The sequence below is a fragment of the Acomys russatus genome, chromosome 1 (assembly GCF_903995435.1).
Source record: "Acomys russatus chromosome 1, mAcoRus1.1, whole genome shotgun sequence".
NCBI classification, from domain to species: domain Eukaryota; kingdom Metazoa; phylum Chordata; class Mammalia; order Rodentia; family Muridae; genus Acomys; species Acomys russatus.
The window spans coordinates 75,354,607-75,374,878 of record NC_067137.1 but is presented as its reverse complement, the minus strand read 5'-3'; the positions used below and the strand labels follow the sequence as shown (position 1 = coordinate 75,374,878).

General features: G+C 39.3%; 2 protein-coding genes across 2 annotated transcripts in view; one reads left to right on the top strand and one right to left on the bottom strand.

Annotated features, from left to right (window-relative positions):
- Mis18bp1 (MIS18 binding protein 1) overlaps positions 1-9,478 on the top strand; it is a 30,687-nt gene extending 21,209 nt beyond the window's left edge. The window contains exons 11-16 of the mRNA XM_051146861.1: positions 2,293-2,465; positions 4,244-4,404; positions 5,629-5,774; positions 6,698-6,797; positions 8,453-8,507; positions 8,687-9,478. Of these exons, the coding sequence (XP_051002818.1) occupies positions 2,293-2,465; positions 4,244-4,404; positions 5,629-5,774; positions 6,698-6,797; positions 8,453-8,507; positions 8,687-8,781 (730 nt within the window). The 3' untranslated portion in view covers positions 8,782-9,478. The remainder of the gene's footprint in view (positions 1-2,292; positions 2,466-4,243; positions 4,405-5,628; positions 5,775-6,697; positions 6,798-8,452; positions 8,508-8,686) is intronic.
- A 5,581-nt stretch (positions 9,479-15,059) lies between these two features.
- Positions 15,060-20,272, bottom strand: part of Fancm (FA complementation group M) — a 54,339-nt gene continuing 49,126 nt past the window's right edge. The window contains 4 exon segments of the mRNA XM_051146830.1: positions 15,060-15,320; positions 15,323-15,470; positions 17,982-18,273; positions 19,597-19,969. Of these exon segments, the coding sequence (XP_051002787.1) occupies positions 15,288-15,320; positions 15,323-15,470; positions 17,982-18,273; positions 19,597-19,969 (846 nt within the window). The 3' untranslated portion in view covers positions 15,060-15,287.

The window sequence follows — 20,272 nt, the reverse complement described above, 5'->3', positions numbered from 1 at the left end:
ATTGGCTGGCTCTCAAGGACCTAGCTACAGCTTATGTGAGCCAGGTGCACCAGGTGTGTGCTGCCCATAAAAGGACCTCCAGTAGTAGATTGATCCCCACCCTCTCACCTGTGTGTGTGCGTGTATATGTGTGTGTGTGTGCGCGCGTGCATGTTCCTCCTTAGTGTACCACATGCTCTCTTTCTCTCTGCCTTCTCTCTGTCTCCCTGCCTGCATGGCAGTTTCTTTGGCCTCTTCCCATGAGATTAGTGAACTTGCCTGGGAGCTGTTCCCAAATAACCCTGCTATTATACTTTTAATTCGGCTTGAGTTGGCTTAGCAGCAGAGAAAACCTATTAGTGATGTATGTTTTTTTGTGAACAAATTCCTCTTCTAGTCCTCCAGTGATATAATCAATTGATGAGCATCTGAAAATGCAAATTACTGCTGAGTCTGACTTAGTGAATTGCCATCTTCAATGGTTCTAAATATTTAGCCCATTGCTTTGTGTTTTTTAATTGTTTATAAACTAGAAGGCAGATGCTTAGCACATACATTAGTCACTGTAAGAAGTTTATGTGAGTACGTATTTGTGAGCCTATAAGGACAGTCTGATCTAGTTTAGATGAATATGGGAACCAAGAGGTAAAAGATAAATCAAAAGTGAGCCACTGATTCAAGATACATGTATTTTGTATAGAAGGGGAGAGGGACTATTGAGAAATCATGAAAGGAGACTAGAATGAATGGAATGCTGAAAGTTGAGGAAAGAGCACATGTATGTGGAGACTAATGTCAATCAGGGTATCACCAAAACTTACAGCAAGAATTTTAATAGCTGTGACTACACGTCAAATTTGCCTTATTAATTTACCTGGAATAACCTGGAAGATAGTGATAATTACTGACTCTTATTAAATGCGTTAAGAATTACTTTTAATGATCAATTATTCTTTTAGACAGTCCTAGATTTGCCAGTAGTTTTATATAGTACTTAATATTGAAGTAATACTGTTATACTAGATAATTATCCCTAATCTGAACACCTAAAAGCTCCAAAATCTAAAATTCTTTGTCCTAACAAACACCACCAGTGGAAAATTCCATAGTTAATCTCCTGTAGTGATGGATCACAGTCAGAACATAAGGTGTTTTAAATAAAATTCTGTAATTACCTTTGGTCTGTATGTAGAAGATACATATAGACTGGATCCCATCCAAGATTATATATAATATATATTATATTATATACATTATTATTTATTGTATATATTATTATATTGTATATATAATAGGCGATTTATATATAATCTGAAACACTTGTTTAAGTATATGAAATATGGAGTTTTAGTTATCTGACTGAATTGACACCTTAATCACGGCATAAAAAGCCACCATCACCCCACCCCCCACCCCCCCCACACACACAGAAAAGACGGGGTTTTTCTGTGTAGCCTTGACTGTCCTGAACTCACTTTATAGACCAGGCTGGACTCGAACTCACAGTGAACCGCCTACCTCTGCCTCCCGAGTGCTGAGATTACAGCCATGTGCCACTGGGCCGGGCTGTTATAAAAGTCTTGATGGGAGTGTGGGGAGGTGGAAATTGTGTGGTAGGCTTTCAACAGCTATTTGCAAATTAGAGTTTCATTTATAGGACGAGTTGGAACCACCTTTCATTTATACTTTGTTAAGTTTTGAGACATAGTATAACAATTCCTAATCTTCTGATCATCTTGCCTCAGCTTTCTCTAGTGCTGGGATTCCAGGTGTGTGCAGCGTGCTCAGCTTCAGGGTTAGTAGTAGTGTTAAACATTTAATTGTAGGTATTAATGGGTTTCACTGTGATGTTCCAGTTTTGCACATATGTGTTGATCATGCCCATTCACCCCTGAGCATAGAACTACGCAAGAACTAGGAGTTTATCTTCTGGTAGATATAGCACTAGTAATACTTGATAGACAATATATAGAATTTAATATATGCCAGAATTCCTTCAAAGATCAAATGATTGAATAGTTGGACTTCAGGGGGAAAATGTTGAGAGATTAGAAAAGTTATATTTAATAGAAATAGTTTAAAGCATCGTTTTAGACAAGTACAGTTACATTTACATGTTTTATTATATTGTAATAAATAAGTTATGGAATAGAGAGAGATTAGTATCTTTTCTTCTGAATAGTTATGTAGAATGATTCTGGTTTAAAAAAAAAATCCTCTAGCTTAGTAAATATCACTGACTTAGTATGCTCTCGGGAGCTTACTTTTATTGGTTTGACTTTCTTGTTCTTACCTGGTTTTGGTTTCCCCTAGTGCTTTTGCATCTCTTCCAAAGCACAAGCCTGGCTTTTGGTCAGATGTGGCTATGGCAGTAGGCTCTCGAACTGCTGATGAATGCCAGAGGAAGTACATAGAAGAACCCCAAGGCAAAGGATCACGAAAATGTGTCTCTAAGAAAAAGCAAGCCAATTTCAAGGTCCAAAATGGTAACTTTTATTACTGTTTTCACTGAGTGCTTAGAGCAGTGGTTCTCAACCTTCCTAATGCTGCAGCCCTTTGATATAGTTCCTCATTCTGTAGATAACCCCAACATAAGATTATTTTCATTGCTATTTCATAACTGTAATTTTGCTATTGTTATGAATTCTAATGTAAATATCTGATGCAGGATATCTGATAAGTGACCCTTGTGAGAGGGTTATTTGACCCCCCAAAGGAGTTGTAGCCACAGGTTGAGAGCCACTGGCTTAGTGTATACTCATAGCTGTTTACCAATTATATTTCATATTTATTCATGAATCTTATACCAATTGTTTTCTTCAAAATTTAAAATCAAGAACGCCTTAACCAATGTAGCTAATTCCATCAATAGTTGTTTAGTAGGGTTTTTTTTTTTTTTTTTTTGCCTTCGATTTGTTCTGTGAGCCTTGAAATTGAATAGACACTTCAGTATCTGAGGGTATAATTTAACTTGAGCATTTGCTGTCATTCTTTAGAAAAACTTAACAGATCTTGATTTTGTAATCTGAGATTTACTGCTTTCCAAGGCTGCCAGTAAAAGGTGTTCTTTGCCAGAGACATCCTATAGTAAGCATTAGAGAGAGAGTTCCTAATGTCCTTGCCATAGTAGCAATTAATAAATCAATTGGATCTCACAGAGTAACTTTGTTGGTTTTTATATTTTTAATTGAACCTAGGGCCTTGTGTACGTTAGACAAGTACTATATGACTAGGCTATATTCTCTACTCCAGTTAACAAGTTTTCCTGGGGGAGGAAGGTTTTTGTTTTTTGCTTTTTTTCTTTTTTAAAAATTGAGTTATGCCGGGTGTGGTGGCGCACGCCTTTAATCCCAGCACTCGGGAGGCAGAGGCAGGCGGATTGCTGTGAGTTCGAAGCCAGTCTGGTCTACAAAGTGAGCCTGGAACTCAGAGATCCGTTCGTATCTGCCTCCCTAAGTGCTGGGATTACAGGTATGCACTGCTGTGTCTGGCATATATTTAAATTTTTATTAGCATTTATTTGTGTGTGTTTGTGTGTGTGCGCGCGCGCGCGCGCATGCTTTTGGTAGTTGGTTCTCTTCCACCGTGAACTCAGGTTGTCAGGCTTGAAGAAAGATGCTTTTAACTGCTGAGTCATCTTGCTGGCGTACCCTTGGTCTGAATAAGGAAATACGTGGGGATTAAGATATTCTTAGGATAAAACACTTTTTCAAAATGAGACTTTGGGGCTGGAGAAATGGCTCAGAGGTTAAGAGCACTGGCTGCCCTTCCAGAGATTCTGAGTTCAGTTCCCAGTAACCATATGGTGGCTCACAACCATCTGTACTAGGATCTGGTGCCCTCTTTTGGCGTTCAGGTATACATACAGACACAACATTTTATATATATATATATAAAATCTTTTTTTAAAAAATGAGAGTATGGCAAGCCACTTGTTACTTTTGCAGAAGACCCAGGTTTAGTTGCCAGCAGTTCACATGGTGGCTCACACCATCCATAGTGCCAGTTCCACAAGACCCAGTGCTCTCTTTTGATCTTTACCAGCACAAGTAGGTATGTTGTACACATACGTATGTGTACAACATACCTACATGTAGGCCAAACACACACACACACACACACACACAAAATAAAATACATCTTTAAAAATTTATTTAAAAGATTATTTTTTTCTGCAGGAAACTTAAAATAAGAGGCTTTTAGTTTTATAAAGTAGGTAACATAAATGACCAAATCATTATCAAAATGTTTTATTGATTCTTAGGTAAGGAAGATAATGCTAATGACAAGCAGACTATTAAGATAACTGCCAGAGTGGGAACTCTTAAAAGGAAACGACAAATGAGGGATTGTCTGGAGCAGCTCCCAAAAGACAACCACGATGACTTTTTCAGTGCAACTCCCTTGCAGAAACAAAGAGTACTGGTAAGAGTACTAACTTTATGAAATCTGTATTTTATATTGATTTATATTTTTCATGTTTATACATTGTTGCTGTATCACTAATATTTAGTCAAGGATCTGTAGCCTCTACAGATATGAACAAAGTATATGAAGAGATCTGCTGATAATATGCCATTCCTATCAGTTTCTAATCTGCTCTTGAATATTTCAAAGAGAGTACCATATAACCAGAAGTAAGGAAGATATAGGCCAAGGGCAATATAAGATAGATAACATTCACTTTTCTTTCACAAACAATAGGCAAAGCAATAGGTAGAAGGGCCACTTTGAAAGCTTAGACTTTTACAAGTTGCACATGTGGAGACCAAAGTTGGAATTCATACAGCTCTAGGTGATAGAGGCATCTGTACCTCCGTCCCTGGTCCTCACAGATGCCACTGTACTAGAACAGGGGTTCATCCTCACTAAAGCAACTAGACCAGCAGTGCAGCTATTGCTGCAGCACCCAGATGGTGCCCTGCACTACAGGAAGCAGGTGGTCAGCTGTGATAGCTTAAAGGTTTCCTGTATAACAAATGATTTTTTTGTCTGTGCTTTGTGATCTGTGAAATTAGCCCACGTAATTCTCAGAGAAAATGAACATAAGGCTAGATGAGTGCTACAAAACTGATTTTATATGTAGAAAGATTCCCCCAAACTGAAGAAACTAAGCAAAATTGCAGGATTTAAAGCCAACATAGAGGGCTAGGGACGTAGCTCAGTGATTGCATGTGTAAGGCCGGAGGTTCTATCTCGATTACCTCTCAGGGATTTTAACCTTTACATGGGTCACCAGGCTTCACAGTAAGAACCTTTACTGGCTGAGCCATCTTGTTAGCCTTTCACCTGTCTTTATAAACAAAGTTTAAGTGGAACATAACTATACCTATTTGCTTTCATACTGTATATTACAGATTATATACTGTATAACAGGCTTGATTAATTGGGAAAGACTATATGGATCATAAAGCTTTAAACATGCTTAGAAAATACTTGACTCCCTCTGCTCTCCACAAGCCTTTAGAAATAGGTGTAATTGCCTCTATTTTGTACAAGAGAAATTTGGTTTTGTAGTGACTATTCTGTGTTCTATTATTTTTTAATTATAAAACTTGAAACAAAAATATAGAGGAAAACAGCCTAACCCACAAAGTTTTTTTGTGACAAGAAAATTTTGAGTGCTTGGTGAAAATATTTGTTTTCTAGTTGCCAAGTTTTCAATACTGCCAAGATGATGACTTTCTGCTAGACATGGACAGGAATCCAGACTCTCCATCATCAAGTACTGTACCATTGATAAAAACTCCACAGTGTCAGCATGTCAGTCCTGGTATGCTAGCCTCTATAAAAAGGTAAGTGGGAATGTCATGTCAAGTTTTGATATATTCAAGAACATTGAAACATTATAACCATACATGCATCAAGGGGAAGAGTTATCTTTTTGAAAGCTAAAGAATAGATAGTTCCTAAAAAATGAAGGATGGACAGTTTAAGCAAGTTATGCGTTGTCTTAATACATAATATTAGAAAGAGAATAATTTTACTTGAAAAATTAAAAAAAAAAGATGGTGTCTTAGTTACTGTTCTTGTGCTGTGATGACAGTCTATGCCTACAACAACTCTTATAAAATAAAGCATTTAATTGGAGCTTGCTTACAGTTTAGAGGTTTTGTTCATTGTCTTGTCAGGAACATGGTGCTGGAGCAGTAGCTCAGAGTTCTGCATCTAGATCAGCAGGCAGCAGCAAGAGAAAGACACTGGGCCTGCTTGGGGCTTTTGAAACCTCAAAGCCCACCCCCAGTCATATACTTCCCCCAACAAAGCTGCACCTCCTAATTCTTTTCATGTAATGCCATGCCCTGATGACTTAAGCATTCTAATATATACAAATATGGGGGCCATTCTTATTCAAACCACCACAGTGGTATAGTGACCAATAAGCAAAGTAGTTTCCTAGAATATTCTTTTTCTGTTTCTTTTTTTAAACTTTATTTTATTAATGTATTCATGTTACATCTCAATGGTTATTCCCCTCCTTTGTATCCTCCCATTCCTCCCTCCCTCCCATTTCCCCTTACTCCCCTCCCCTATGACTGTGACTGAGGGGGACCTCCTCCCCCTGTATATGCTCATAGGGTATTCTTTTGATAAAAGTAAATTTTAGATTTTTAATTGTTATTTAATTATGATGTTGACTTGATTAATTGCCATTCAACATATGGATAGAATTATGATAATGTTGACGGCATTTTGCTTTTATTTTATATTCTCGCAGGGATGATTGTGATAAATATGTTTACCATATGCAAAAAAATGCTAAAAAATGTGGCAAGAGTAATGGTGGCCTCGTCTGGGGCAACATTAGGAAAAAAGCAGTAAGTGTCCTTTTACTTGTCCTACACTATATGTACATGTAGAACAAAGTCATAATGCTTGAGAAACTTGATTTAAAAGAAATCTAGTGGCTCATTTCTAAAAAGGAATTTCCTAAGTAGCAGACTGCTTCTCAGTGATCTTTAGATACTTGTTTTCTCCGATTCTATATATTGTAATGAGAATGAAAATTTGGAATTTTTGTTGTTCTTTTTTGTTTGTTTGTTTGTTTGTTTGTTTGTTTTTCAAGACAGGGTTTCTCTGTGTAGCCTCAGCTGTCCTGGACTCACTTTGTAGACCAGGCTGGCCTCGAACTCATAGTAATCCGCCTGCCTCTGCCTCCTGAGTTCTGGGATTAAAGGCATGTGATACCATGCCCAGCGAAAATTTGGTTCTTGCAAAAAGACCTGAAATTAATATTATTAGGAAGCTTCGGAACAGGAATCCAAGATTAAACTTCTAGTTCGTCTTTTGGTTGGTTGTGTTTATAAAGTACCCTAAGTCAGTGTTTCCTGAATTTAAATGTTCATAGAACATTAAAATTATGATGCAGTAGACCTGAGACATTTGTTTCTAATAAGCCCTATGTGCTGTCCATTCTGTTGATCCATGGAGCATGGATCAGCACAGCAAATTCATACACTTGATTGTTCTCTCTTCTGGAGCTAAGTTTTGATAGATCTTTGGGTCCTTTTAAAAACACATCTCTCTCTCTCTCTCTTTCTTTCTCTCTCTCTGTCTCTCTCTCTCTCTCTCTCTCTCTCTCTCTCTCTCTTCCTTTGTTTTGGAGAAAGGGTTTCTCTGTGTTGCCCTGGCTATCCATTTATAAACTATCCTTTATAAACTATGCTGACCTGGAATTCAGAGATCTGCTGCCTCTACCTCTCAAGTGGGATTAGAACCATGGGCCAGCACAGTGCTTGTTTGTTTGTTTGGTTTTTTGAGACAAGGTTTCTCAATGTAGCCTTGGCTGTCCTGGATTTGCTTTGTAGACCAGGCTGGCCTTGAACTCACAGAGATCCACCTGCCTCTGCCTCCCGAGTGCTGGGATTAAAGGCACCACCATGCCCAGCTCTCATTATTTGTCTTAATGTGTTAAAATTGAGCAGTGTACAAAATATACCCAGTTCTTTTTCATAGTCTGGAATCTGTAGCCAGTGTTTTAAATGTAGGAAGAGCAAAGAATTTTGTGTAAAATACTCATTTCAAGGTCTAATAAACTAGTACCAACCTCAGTACACTAAGAAAGTGACTAAACCTTCCCAGTCTATGCATAGTTAGATAATGACAATGGCTTGTCACTGAGTGGTTATGAAAAGTAAATGATGTGCTACTGTGATTATCTCATCTCATAGAGAAAATAAGGCACTTTAAACCAAGACACTAAACAAGTGCTGAGTACATGTGGGCAACTTTTATTGACTACAGATATTCTTTGCCTTACAATATTTTCTTGTATATAAATGTTTGCCAGCAGTGAAAAAACAACACTAAGTTATGGATTCTGCTTTGGAAAAATGCAAGAATTTGGTTGCTTTAGTGATTTAGAAGTGATGTCACAGGCCTGTTTACAATATTCTAGAGATGAAGCATACTTGGTTTCATCTAGGAGGCATCACAGGAGGTACAACTTTGCTAATAACGTACTTTTTTATAGGTTGAAACTGGTCCCTTATCTCCAACACCAACACGAAAAACCCTATTTAGCAAAGGTATTGTATCTCTTTTATTTTGTAACTTAGTTCCATTACAGTGTATCTCTGTTTGGTGGTATTAGATTTAACTGGCTCTCAAGTAGACTGACCTACCTGCCGTTCAGTTTCTTAGAGTTGTTTTCAATTCTGTCAAAATGATTGGAAATGTATTAATTCTTTAAAATTTGTCTTCCCAGATTTAGGTGAAAACAGTGGAATTTCAAAGTATTTCATTGATGCCACAGAATCAGATGAAGAAGAGGAAGATTATTATTTTTCAAATTCTGAATGATAGTAAATACGATCTGCAGGAATCCTACTGTCAGGCAGAGTACCATTATAGTCTCATCTGATGATGCACTATTTTCTTTGTAATAAGGGAATGCAGACTTGTTTTCCAAAGATGTCTTAATGTTTGTACGTAAGGTAAACACTCTATAGAGCATTCCTCAGTGTTACAGTTTACAAGTAAAATTTTTGAAAGTTTTATATTTATAATATTAAAGTATATAATGCTCAGTCTCTTAAACATCCAAGTCTATTTAATTGAGTAATCATGTCTCAAATAGATTTTTAATTAAAAATTTTAAACCCTTTAAGTGAGGAGAGATAAGGGACTGGAGTTAAAAGAGTTTGGATTGGTAGATACTGGAATGAAAACTTTTGGCATCATGGCCACCTGATATTATAAGTCTGAGTTCATTCACTGTTTAAATTACATCATTCAAACTGTTGTGCATCTTTTTAATGTTGTACATGCTTTTTCTTCTGACAGTTTTTCTTAAAATTTTTACTGTAAGTTGGTCTGTTTGTGAAACCTCTACCTCTAAGTCAGTGCTCTTTATTATTTTATAAAGGAAGCCAGAGGATAGGTTCTTTTGTATTCTACAACTGTGTTGTGTATAGTTGATAGATCTACCACTATACAGAATTATCATGCCATAGTTAATAGGTTTCTCCTTTCTGACAGCTAATTTTTATTCTGCTGTTTTAAAGTTTGACATGTTACTTGTCCTGTGGCTACAGTACATATCTGTTTACCTTTTGCAGACTGCTCAAATAAAAATTTAACTTGTGGAGTATTTGTTTCTGGATTGGGTTTTGTCTTGATTTTAAACTACTCAGAAAAAGACAATAATGCATTTTGTACTGCTTCCTGGTTTCCTAAAAGCACACTGGAACATATAGTACAAAATAACTCATTCCTTTTGTTCTTGCCTCACTTCTCCCTAAGTCAGGGTTTCACTGTGTAGTTTAGCAGCCTTGGACCTCTGTATGCAGAGCAGGCCTTTTTTTGATGAAGCCAGTTCCTAGGCCTGCCATTTCAGTTATGTAATTAATACCAGCTACTCAGGAAACAGAAGTAGGAGGAACTGCAAGTTTGAGGCCAACCTAGGTAATTTAGTAAGACTTTGTCTCAAAAACAAAAAGTGTTGGAGAGACTGAGCTCTATATACTTTAGTATTAAAAAATTACCACTTACAAATATAGCTGGGCATGGTAGCTCATGCCTTTAATCCCAGCACTCGGGAGGCAGAGGCAGGTGGATCTATGTGAGTTCAAGGCCAGCCTGGTCTCTAGAGCTAGTTCTAGGATAACCAGGACTACACAGAGAAACTCTGCTTGGGAAAAAATACAAACCAAAAACCTTACAAATACATACACAGACAAAATAATTATACTTACAAGCTGTAACATTGAGGAATTCTCTATAGGGTGTTTACCTTGTGTATAAACATAAGACATCTTTGTAGAGGCCATGAATTAGGTGCCCAGCATGTGTGTTAGGAGATGTGTATTTCATCTTCTGGCTGTCATAGGTACCTGCACTCAAATGTGCACAAACACATACACTTAAAAAGGAAAACATGAATAAGAGATTTTGTTTTTCGAGACAGGGTTTCTCTGTGTAGCCTGGCAGTCCTAGACTCACATTGCAGACCACGCTGGCCTATAACTTACAGAGATATGCCTCCCTCTGTCTCCTGAGTGCTGGGATTAAAGGCGTGCACCACCATGCTTGACTGAAAAAACAAAAACAAAAACATGAAGTTCTTAACAAGTGGTAGGAGGAGGCTGGAGATGGCTGTTAGAACATTTGTCTACCAGAAAGTACCAGGTTCAAACCCCAGTAATACCTCTGCCCCTAGTAACCAGCAAGTTATTGGTAGCTATAGAGCTAAAGAAAGGATGTCTTAGTCACCCTAAACAGAATGGAATTTGAGTTGTCAATATTTAATATGATGCTATGCTGGTTGAGATTAATAGGTACTGTGTTAGAAGAAGGTCAGTAAATCTGTTTTACAGCTAGCTTGAAGAAAGTTTCACATTACAGATATAAACATACACCCATCTTAAAATATTTATGGCAGGAGTTAGAGCAAAAGTTCATGTTAAATACTGGACTGAACTTGGATATATTTGGTGGAAATTATATATTTACTTAACTATTTCACCTTTAATTATAACATTTGTCTCAACACGTCCATATTTACTTAACATCTACTTATTAATTTTAATGTCTCTCTCTGTGTGTACACACTGGATACACTGACGCTAGAGTTAGGCAGCTGTAAGCCACCTGATGCGGGTGCTGGGTCTGCAAGAGTATTGTGTGCTCTTAACCTCTGAGCCATCACTTCAGGTTCTACAATTCATATACAGCATAAATTATTTATAAACACATTGTTACCAGTCATGCTTATCAGTTATAGATCATAGTGCTTAACATAATCTTCTTTCTAGCTCAGATTCATGTGCCTACTGCCTTGGTATACAATGTGCTGGTGTTCTAGGTGTATATCATCAGAGTCAGCATACTCATCTTTTCTGTGTATGTATGCAGATATGCACACACAAGTAAGCATGTATGTGTGGTAGCCAGAGATTGACACGGGGTATTTTTATCTATCACTCTTCATCTTACTTTTGAGACAAAGTTTTCCACTGAAAGTGGAGCTCACTAATTCTGCCATAGTAGTACGCTCCCAATATCTTCAGGTCTCTGAAATCCCCAGGCCTATGCTTCCAGGTAGGGCCACTGTATCTGACTTTTACATGGGTACTGGGGAGTGTCTTAGGGTTTCTATTGCTGTGATGAAATACCATGACCAAAAATCAAGTTGGAAAGGAAAGGGTTTATTTGGCTTACACTTCCAGATTATAGTCCATCTTTAGAGGAATTCAGGACAGGAACTCAAGCAGGGCTGGAACCTGGAGGCAGGAATTAATGCAGAGGCCGTGGAGGGGTGTTGCTTACTGGCTTGCCTCCCATGATCTTGCTCATGGGTTTTCTTATAGAACACAAGACCACTAGCCCATGGAAGGTACCCACAATGGGCTCACGGCTCCCTATCAGTAACTACTTACAGTGGACTTGATGGAGGCACTTTCTCAACTGAGAGTCTCTCTTTCAGATAACTAGTTTGTGTCAAGCTGACATAAAACTAGCCAGCACAGGGCTGAACTCTGGTCATCAGGCTTGGGCAGCAAACACTTAAGCAACAGCATTTCCATCAGGCCTCCTCACCAAGAGGAGTTGGTCAAATATACGTGATTGTCATTTGTGTATAGGAAGGCTAATGACTTTTTGGAGTTTATTTTGTATTTGGCCAATTTGCTGAAGGTGTTTATCAGCTATAGGGGTTCTCTGGTGGAATTTTGGGGTCACTTATGTATACTATCATATCGTCTGCAAATAAGCATAATTTGACTTTCTCCTTTCCCATTTGGATCCCCTTGATCTCCTTTTGTTGTCTTATTGTTCTGGCTAGAACTTCAAGAACTATATTGAAGAGAAAGTGGGCAACCTTGTCTGGTTCCTGATTTAGAGGAATTTCCTTGAGTATCTTTCCATTTAATTTGATGTTGGCTATTGACTTGCTGTATATAAGCTTTATTATGTTTAGGTATGTGCCTTGTATTCCCGATGTTCCTAGATGTTCCATCTATTTATATCTTTTGGAGTAGCTTGAAGAGTGTTGGTATTAGCTCTTCTTTGAAGATCTGGTAGAATTCTAAACTGAAACCATCTTGCCCTGGGCTTTTTTTGGGTGGGAGACTATCAATGATTGCTTCTATTTCGGTTGGAGAAATAAGACTATTTAATTTGTTTATCTGATCTTGATTCAATTTTGGCAAGTGGAATTGATCAAGAAAATCATCCATTTCCCTTAGATTTTCAAATTTTGTGGCATATTTTGTTGAAGATATTTTCTGGTCTTTGGAGCCAGGTGCTTTCTCTTTCCTCAGTTCCTATTATCCTCAGATTTCTTCTTTTCATGGTGTCCTTTATTTCTTGGATGCTTTCTGTCAGGAATTTTTCAGATTTAACATTTTCTTTAATGGTTGTTTCAAGTTCTACTATAGCATCTTCTACTGCTGAGATTCATTTCTCCATCTCTTGAATTCTGTTAGAGAAGCTTAGGTCTGTATTACTTGCCCGCTTGTCTGAGTTCTATTGTTCCTGGCTTTCTTCTGTGCTTTTATCATTGTTTCCATTTTCATCTTCAGATCTTGAACCATTTTATTGATTTCCTTCATCTGATTGTATTTTCCTGAGTTTCTTCCAGTGACTTTCTATGGCCTTCAGATCTTGAACTGTTTTATTGATTTCCTTAATCTGATTATCTTTCCCTAGATTTTTTCCAGTGCCTCTCTATAGGCCTCTTTAATGTCTTCAGTCTTTTTGGCTGCATCTTCCTGCATTTGTTTTCAGATCTTATTCGTTTCCTCCATTATCATCTTCATTACTATGGATTGGAGGTTATTTTCTTGTGTTTCAATTGTGTTTTGAGTTCTCAGGGTTGATTTCATTGGAATAGTTGGGATCTGGAGATGCCATCTTTTTTTGGGTTTTGTTGATTATGGTTTTGTGCTGACCTCTAGTCATCTTGCTGTCTCTGACGTTGTGACCCTGATCCACGCTCTGTTCTGCCTGGGCTAGAGAGGGAGACATAGGGTGGGTAGGTGTGGCACACACATAGGCATGCATGCTCAGCGGTGAGAGGCTTTAAAACTGTGGCTGGAGGTGTGTCTGCAGCTGCCTGAGCCCTTGTGTGAGCCCTGGGTGTCTCCGTGGACTGGCCGGCCTGATCCACTCTCTCCATTCACCCTGGGCCAGCAGGCCCAAAGATGGTCAGACAGGAAGACAGGGGGCGTAGTAGATGCAAACACCCTTGGTCTGGGTTTTGGTTTCTTGCTCATGCTCCCTCGTTCTCCGGCCCCTGAGGCTTTCTTAGAATTTGCAGGTCGCTCTGAGGTCAGAACCACCCATTTTCCTGTGTTTTTCCTGGGCCAGCAGCTCCAGCCTGGAGTTACACTGCCCACACTTCAGTCTCAGATACCAAGCTCCCGGTTATCACTGGCAGGAACCTGTCCAGCTGCTGGAAAGTGCACCCTTCCTCCACGTTCTTAGATTAGACAACCTGGGTGTGCAGCTTTAGTGCTGTGTCAGGGGTGTGTATCCATAGCTGCCTGGTCCCCCGTGAGGGCTCTGGGAGACTCTGTGGACTGGTGGGCTCCGATCCATGCTCTATATTCCTCTTGGACCAGTAGGCCCACAAATGGTCTGAGAGGAAGACAGGGGGTGCAGGTGAGGCCAACACCCTTGGTTCTGGGTTTTGCGCTCACACTCACCTGGACACCAGCCCCTAGGGCTTTCTTGGGACTAGCGGGTCAGTCTGGGGTCAGAGCTCCAGCCTGGAGATACACCACGCATAGATCAGTCTCAGATACCAAGCTCCCTGTTATCAGTGGCGGGAACCTGCCCCACCGCTGGGAAGTGTGCACCCTTCCTCCAAGTTCTTAGAACAGACAAGCTGATTGCACAGCTTTAGCGCTGCAGCTGGAGGGTGTGTCTGCAGCTGCCTGGTCCCGTGTGGGCTCTGGGTCTCTCTGTGGATTGGTGGGCCCAGATCCACACTCTCCGTTCCCCCTAGGCGGGCCCACAAATGGTCTGAGAGGAAGACAGGGGACACAGTTGATGCAAACATCCTTGGCTCTGGGTTTTGGTTTTGCACTCAAGCTCACCTGGACATCAGCCCCTGGGGCTTTCTCAGGACTAGTGGGTCGGTCAGGGGGTCAGTCCACCTGTTTTCCTGTGTTCAGTCTCAGACACAAAGCTCCCGGTTAACAATAGCGGGAACCTGTCCCGCCGCTGGGAAATGTTGCCCCTTCCTCCAAGTTCTTAGGACAAGGTGAGTGCATAGTTTTAGCGCTGCAGACGGAGGGTGTGTCCATAGCTACTTTGTTCCCTGTGTGGGCATTGGATCTCTCTGTGGACTGGTGGGTCCAGATGCACGCTCTCCACCTCGCCAATCACCTCTGCAGGCAGGACTCTGCCTGTGTTCCCTGCTACCTGCTTCAGCCTCTGAGACTGCTGCTGCGGCTACTCTCCAAGGGGATGTGCAAGTTTTCTGTAGTTTTTTTCTGTCCAACGGTTGAGTTCTCCTGCTGTGGTGGAGTGGGAAGCTTGGTGTTCCTGGTTAAGAAAATAGTTCCAGTCCCTGACTCGATTACTCTGGCTTCTAAACAAGGTCCACCCCCTCGCCATCATCTTGGAATCTGTCTTACTTTCTTAAACCACTCTAAACAATACTTCACACAGCCTTGATTTATTAAATAAAATTTTGTTTTGTAGTCTAATCAAATGGTTATTGAACATCAAAATTTTCCCTTTAAAAATAAATTATATAGTCTATAAACAAAAAGGTATACAATATAAGGATATCTTTAGAGATGAAATATTTACATATTTTAAATTGGTAATTACAAACTACAATGATTATTGAAGTACATTTAGTATTGTGAGAGTTCTTTCATAGATACTCTTTGAGTGCTGAGCATGTATCGGCTTTCAGTCTGTCCTGGTTAAGATCACTTGGTAACATTTGTATGTCAAATATATAGTGAATATATCTATAAATCTCCTCAGCCTTTTGCTGAGTTACTTGGGCACATGTGGAGATTTCTTCAGGTGAGCTGAAAAGAAAGAGAAACACAAGAAAGTGAACTTGGATTTTTAGAAATTACAGTTTGTATGTATCATGCCTCAGGATAGAGATGTAACTTAGTGGGGTAAAGCACTTGCCTAGCAGGTAGGCAGTTACAGCACACACTCAAAACCTCCTCTTACATTATGCATCTAGTGTTAATATGTCCTTAGCATTAGTTAAACAGCACAAATGCTTGTTTCCTTTAAACCTTCACCAGTATTCTGGGCAGGGTGGTGCACTCCTTCAGTCCCAGCAGAGGCCATAGGAAGGCAGATCTCTAAATTTGGAGAAAGCATGGTCTCCATAGTTCCAAGGCTACCTAGGACAGTCTCAAACAATCATCTACAAAAGCTTAAGATTTCAGATCTGCACTGGAGTGAACATCTCTGAAATCTTACCCCAAATACTCATTTGTAGGGACCTGAAGCTGAGACTAGGGGTTGATACCTCTGGAAAGAGGGAACCTAAATTGAAGGATATTTGGAAAAGCCTTACAGAATTATACTATTTTATATTTCATATTTACCTGAGATGACATATGATACATATATATGTATATAGTATATCTTAAATGATGTTAATGCCACTGTGTTTGACAATGCTTCCCACAAGAACCATAGACTAATAGAACCCCCAGTAGCAGGCATGAAAAACTTCCTTCTGAATAGTTAGTTATGGGAAGACAGGAGACACCCATAACAATAGAGGCTTTTCATGTGGTTCTTGGTTGCCTCTCAGAAGATTAAGGTAAGCCCCTGATGGTCAAGCCTCCCTGAGATCTACCATTCATAGTACCAGGCAGTATTTTGCAAGCTGCCAAAGGAGATGAACAATCAATAGTTCTACCTAGCTGTGACACCTGTGAAGCACATGGTACGGTATCTCTAAAGGTACAATAGTGGCACTCTCGTCTTGCTGATAACCAATAGCTGTTCAACTGCATACTCAACAGGAGGGAAATCATGCCTGATACTATGAACCTAGTCAACTACCTGTGGCTAATTAGGTCATGGATTGTAGAGGAGATCCCTCACCACTTTACTAGGAAAGCATAATTCCTAAATACATTCTAGAACTTAACCTTAACCATCTCAATCTTCAACAAAGCTTTTGGGGAATGGGGTGATGGCTAAGAGTACAAGGGGAGGCAGAGACAGATAGATCTCTTAGTTTGAGGCCAGGCTGGTCTACAAAGCAAGTCCAGGACAGCCAAGGCTACACAGAGAGACCCTGTCTTGAAAAAAACAAAAATAAATAAGAAAAATAGACTACTAACTTTCTTGGTAACCAGAGACATGTGAATTTAAGACATAAGATTTTATACTCATTAGTGAACATATTTATATGATAAACTCTAGGAAAGAATAACAAATGCATATACACAGCAGAATAAATAAACTAAAACTCCAAGAAGTACTAGTCATATATTCTTAAAATGCCAACTCTATGGATACGCATAGAGAAAGGAAAATCTAGTTGTAAAGGCATAAAACATATTTTTACTAGAAATATAACAGAGGGATTGGCAAGATGGGTAAAGGTGTCTGGTGCTGAGCCTGACCATGGTGGGAGAAAACCAATCTCAACAGCTGTCCTTTGCCTTTGATGTGCTCATTGTGGTAGACAGGGGTGTACATGTGCGTGCGCGCACACACACACACACACACACACACACACACACACACACACACACACACAGAGTAAAAGTTGTTTTTATTTTCTCAGAAGAGGGGATGAGATGTGAGCCTTTCACAATCCTTTCTAGCTCTTTCTTAACTCTAGCTGGCTGGTTCAATTTAGCTGTTCTGTCCCAAACTCCTCTCCAAGCTGACTGAGTCAAACTGGTTTCTCTTAGCTTCTGACTGAATAGTTCTGCCTGGCCTCAAACTAATTCTGGCAATCTGTTTTAATCTTCTGACTCCTTTTCATTCTCTGGCTCATTCTGTCTTTCACCAGTATCTAGCCTGCTCTCTCTGCAGTTTGTATCTGCAAAACTGTTCCGGTTAAAAAAGCTCTCAGTTAAAACAAACAAACAACAACAAAAAAAAACTTCCTCTCTGAGTGCTGCTCTAAAGTAGCCTCTTTTTCCTGTCCCATCCTTGTGAGAGTTGGGTGGATCCTATCTGTCATTCATTCTGTCAAATCTTTCTCTGAATTGTCACTTTTGTCTGCCCCTCAATTAGAAGTCACTTCCAAATGGCTGCTTCCTTCTATAAACTAACCTTACCTTCATTGGGATTAAAGGTAGGTACTAAATGTGTGTCTTTATTCCAGCCAGATCATACTGTACCCCAGCGAGTGTCTGCATTCCAGCTCAATCACATAGACCTAGAAGGTCTTTGGATATGATCCCTTGCCAGAGCAGCCATGTTGTTGGATAAAAATTCCTCTACTACATCTTCCCCCGGCCCCCCTACATCTTTCCCCGGCCCCTGACATACATTAATGAAATTAAAAGAATAGTAACCATTTGAAAATACTAGTGAAGTAGACATACCTGTTAGCCATCTTTTTCACAGATGAAAACTGGTGACACATATTTAAGGCGGTTATATAACTTACACTGGGAATACTTAAATAGAACTGAAGCGCCTCACATTTACTCGTATTCAGCACTGCTGGAAGATGAATACTAACATTCTTTCTCTGTTCCACCAATGACAGCTCCTTTAGTAAATCAGCAGTTTCTTCTTGTCCAGAGCTGAAAAGGATTCGGATTCCAGCACCAACTAAGGCTGTCAGCAGACTGTCATAGCACTTCGTTCTTCTAAACAGTCTTGATATATCTCCTAAAAATTTCATATTCAGGGAAAATGAAAAGCTTTGTGACTAAAATCAGGGAGAAACATTTATATACTTTATTAGAATTCCAGCATCTCATCATTGAGTTAACAATGGTAGCTTTTACTAATGATAAACTACAAGTAAGCTTTAAAGTGATTGTCTAATATCTGATCTGAAATTCTTACAAAAAAGCTCATTGAATATTAGTTGATGTAAAATTGTGTATTCCAGTGACAGAAGAAATATCTCGAGAGCCTTCTAATGTTACCTTATCATTTCTTACCTTTCCTATTCATTTTTTAAAATATCCTACTTTTATATAACAGAATTTTTATTTTATAATACATTTTTATAATAAAATAGAATAATAATTTTATTATAATTAGTCATTATAAGTTTCTTATAAAAATACTTTTCCACCACTTCTACCATATTACTTTCCATTTTGTTTTAAACTATTTTTTTCACTCCTCACTTTTCCACTTAGGGAAAAAAAGGACAACATTCCTGAAAGATAAAGTGACTTATCCAAGGTACAAGGTAGTAATTCACCAGTGACAGCATGAGGAAGGAAAATGCTGCTCAATTTCCAAACCAATATTTTACATAGGCCACTATTTCCTTTTGCTTAATTTCTCTAATATTTCCATAGTAGCTTTCAACAATATGACTTTATTTCAATCTTATAACAACAAGAAATGAGCAGGGCAAGCAAGCACCTTGTCAACACTAAACATACTTATTATTCAGAGGCAATGGTTTGTCAGTGAAATACCTACAGAGCTGCAGAGAAACCAGAAATCAATGCGTCTGTTGGCTCTATATCCCATGTCAAGCTATTACCAGAGAAATGTCCTAGCTATAACTTCAATCTTGCATTTGTAGGTGCAACTTAGGCACCCATTTCAGCAACTCATGTAAATCTAGTTTTCCCACGTTCAGACTAAACCTTATGCTCACAGATACAGCAAATAACGCCATTACCTTACTGCTCTCTAACAAAGAAGCTGTTCAGCCTGGGGTGATTCTCAGCCCTTCCCACCAACCCTCCACAGCCCGACTCCTAAGCATCTGAACCTTCTTTCTCCACGAGGCTGCACTGTTTAAGGAATTTGTCGTCCTTTCTGCTGTGCCTGGAGAAGGCTTATGATTGGTCTGGTTTACCTTTGGTTTCTCACTATTTAGTTTTCATAAGCCTCATTAAAATATGATGACTAATGAAAAACATAATGGTATTAAGTATGAAATGACAAATCCTGACATCAGAAGAATGAACTAAGTAACTGGCAATTTTGTTTATAGTCTTATAAATGTTTGAAATTACAAACCTGCTTTTTCTCTGTCTTTTTCCACAATCACACATACTCTTTGAAACATGCTCTGCAGGCGCTGGATCTGCTCGATGAACTTGTTCTTACTGCCATTATTTACCATTTCAGACTGAGACTTCCTTTCCACAGCCATTCGGTTACTTACGATGTAATCACAGCCATTAAGAGGACAAACCTCTACTTGTAACCCATGAACTGTTCTTAGTGAAGAAATTACTTCTAAACCAGAAGTGATTTCACGACTGTCTACAAGAATGCAAGCTCTGCTACCTTCCTGTGGAAGTCTAGGGGCTGTGTGTTCCTCAGCCACATGCAGAAGTGACTTAGAATAGGGTGCTGCCAGGGCGTCACTGCCCTCCTGATCACCGACCTGAAAGAGGGGAAAACACTGGTCACAGTCCAGCTAAATATGCATCAGTGCCATGCATGTCACAGGGCATGCTGGGTCTCCCTACTGAAAACACTGGTTACTTTAACCTCACTATGACCAAAGACTGTAGGTAAGACAAGCTACCACTCGAACCACTCAAAGTAGAGCCATGGTTGACAACTAACAGTGGGAATAGAAAGACATGATAAAACACAGTGAAGTCTACAACCAAACAGGGAAGAAAACGTCATCAGAGGGGAAACATATTTGTTAAGCTAAAGAATAAAGAATATCTTAATAACA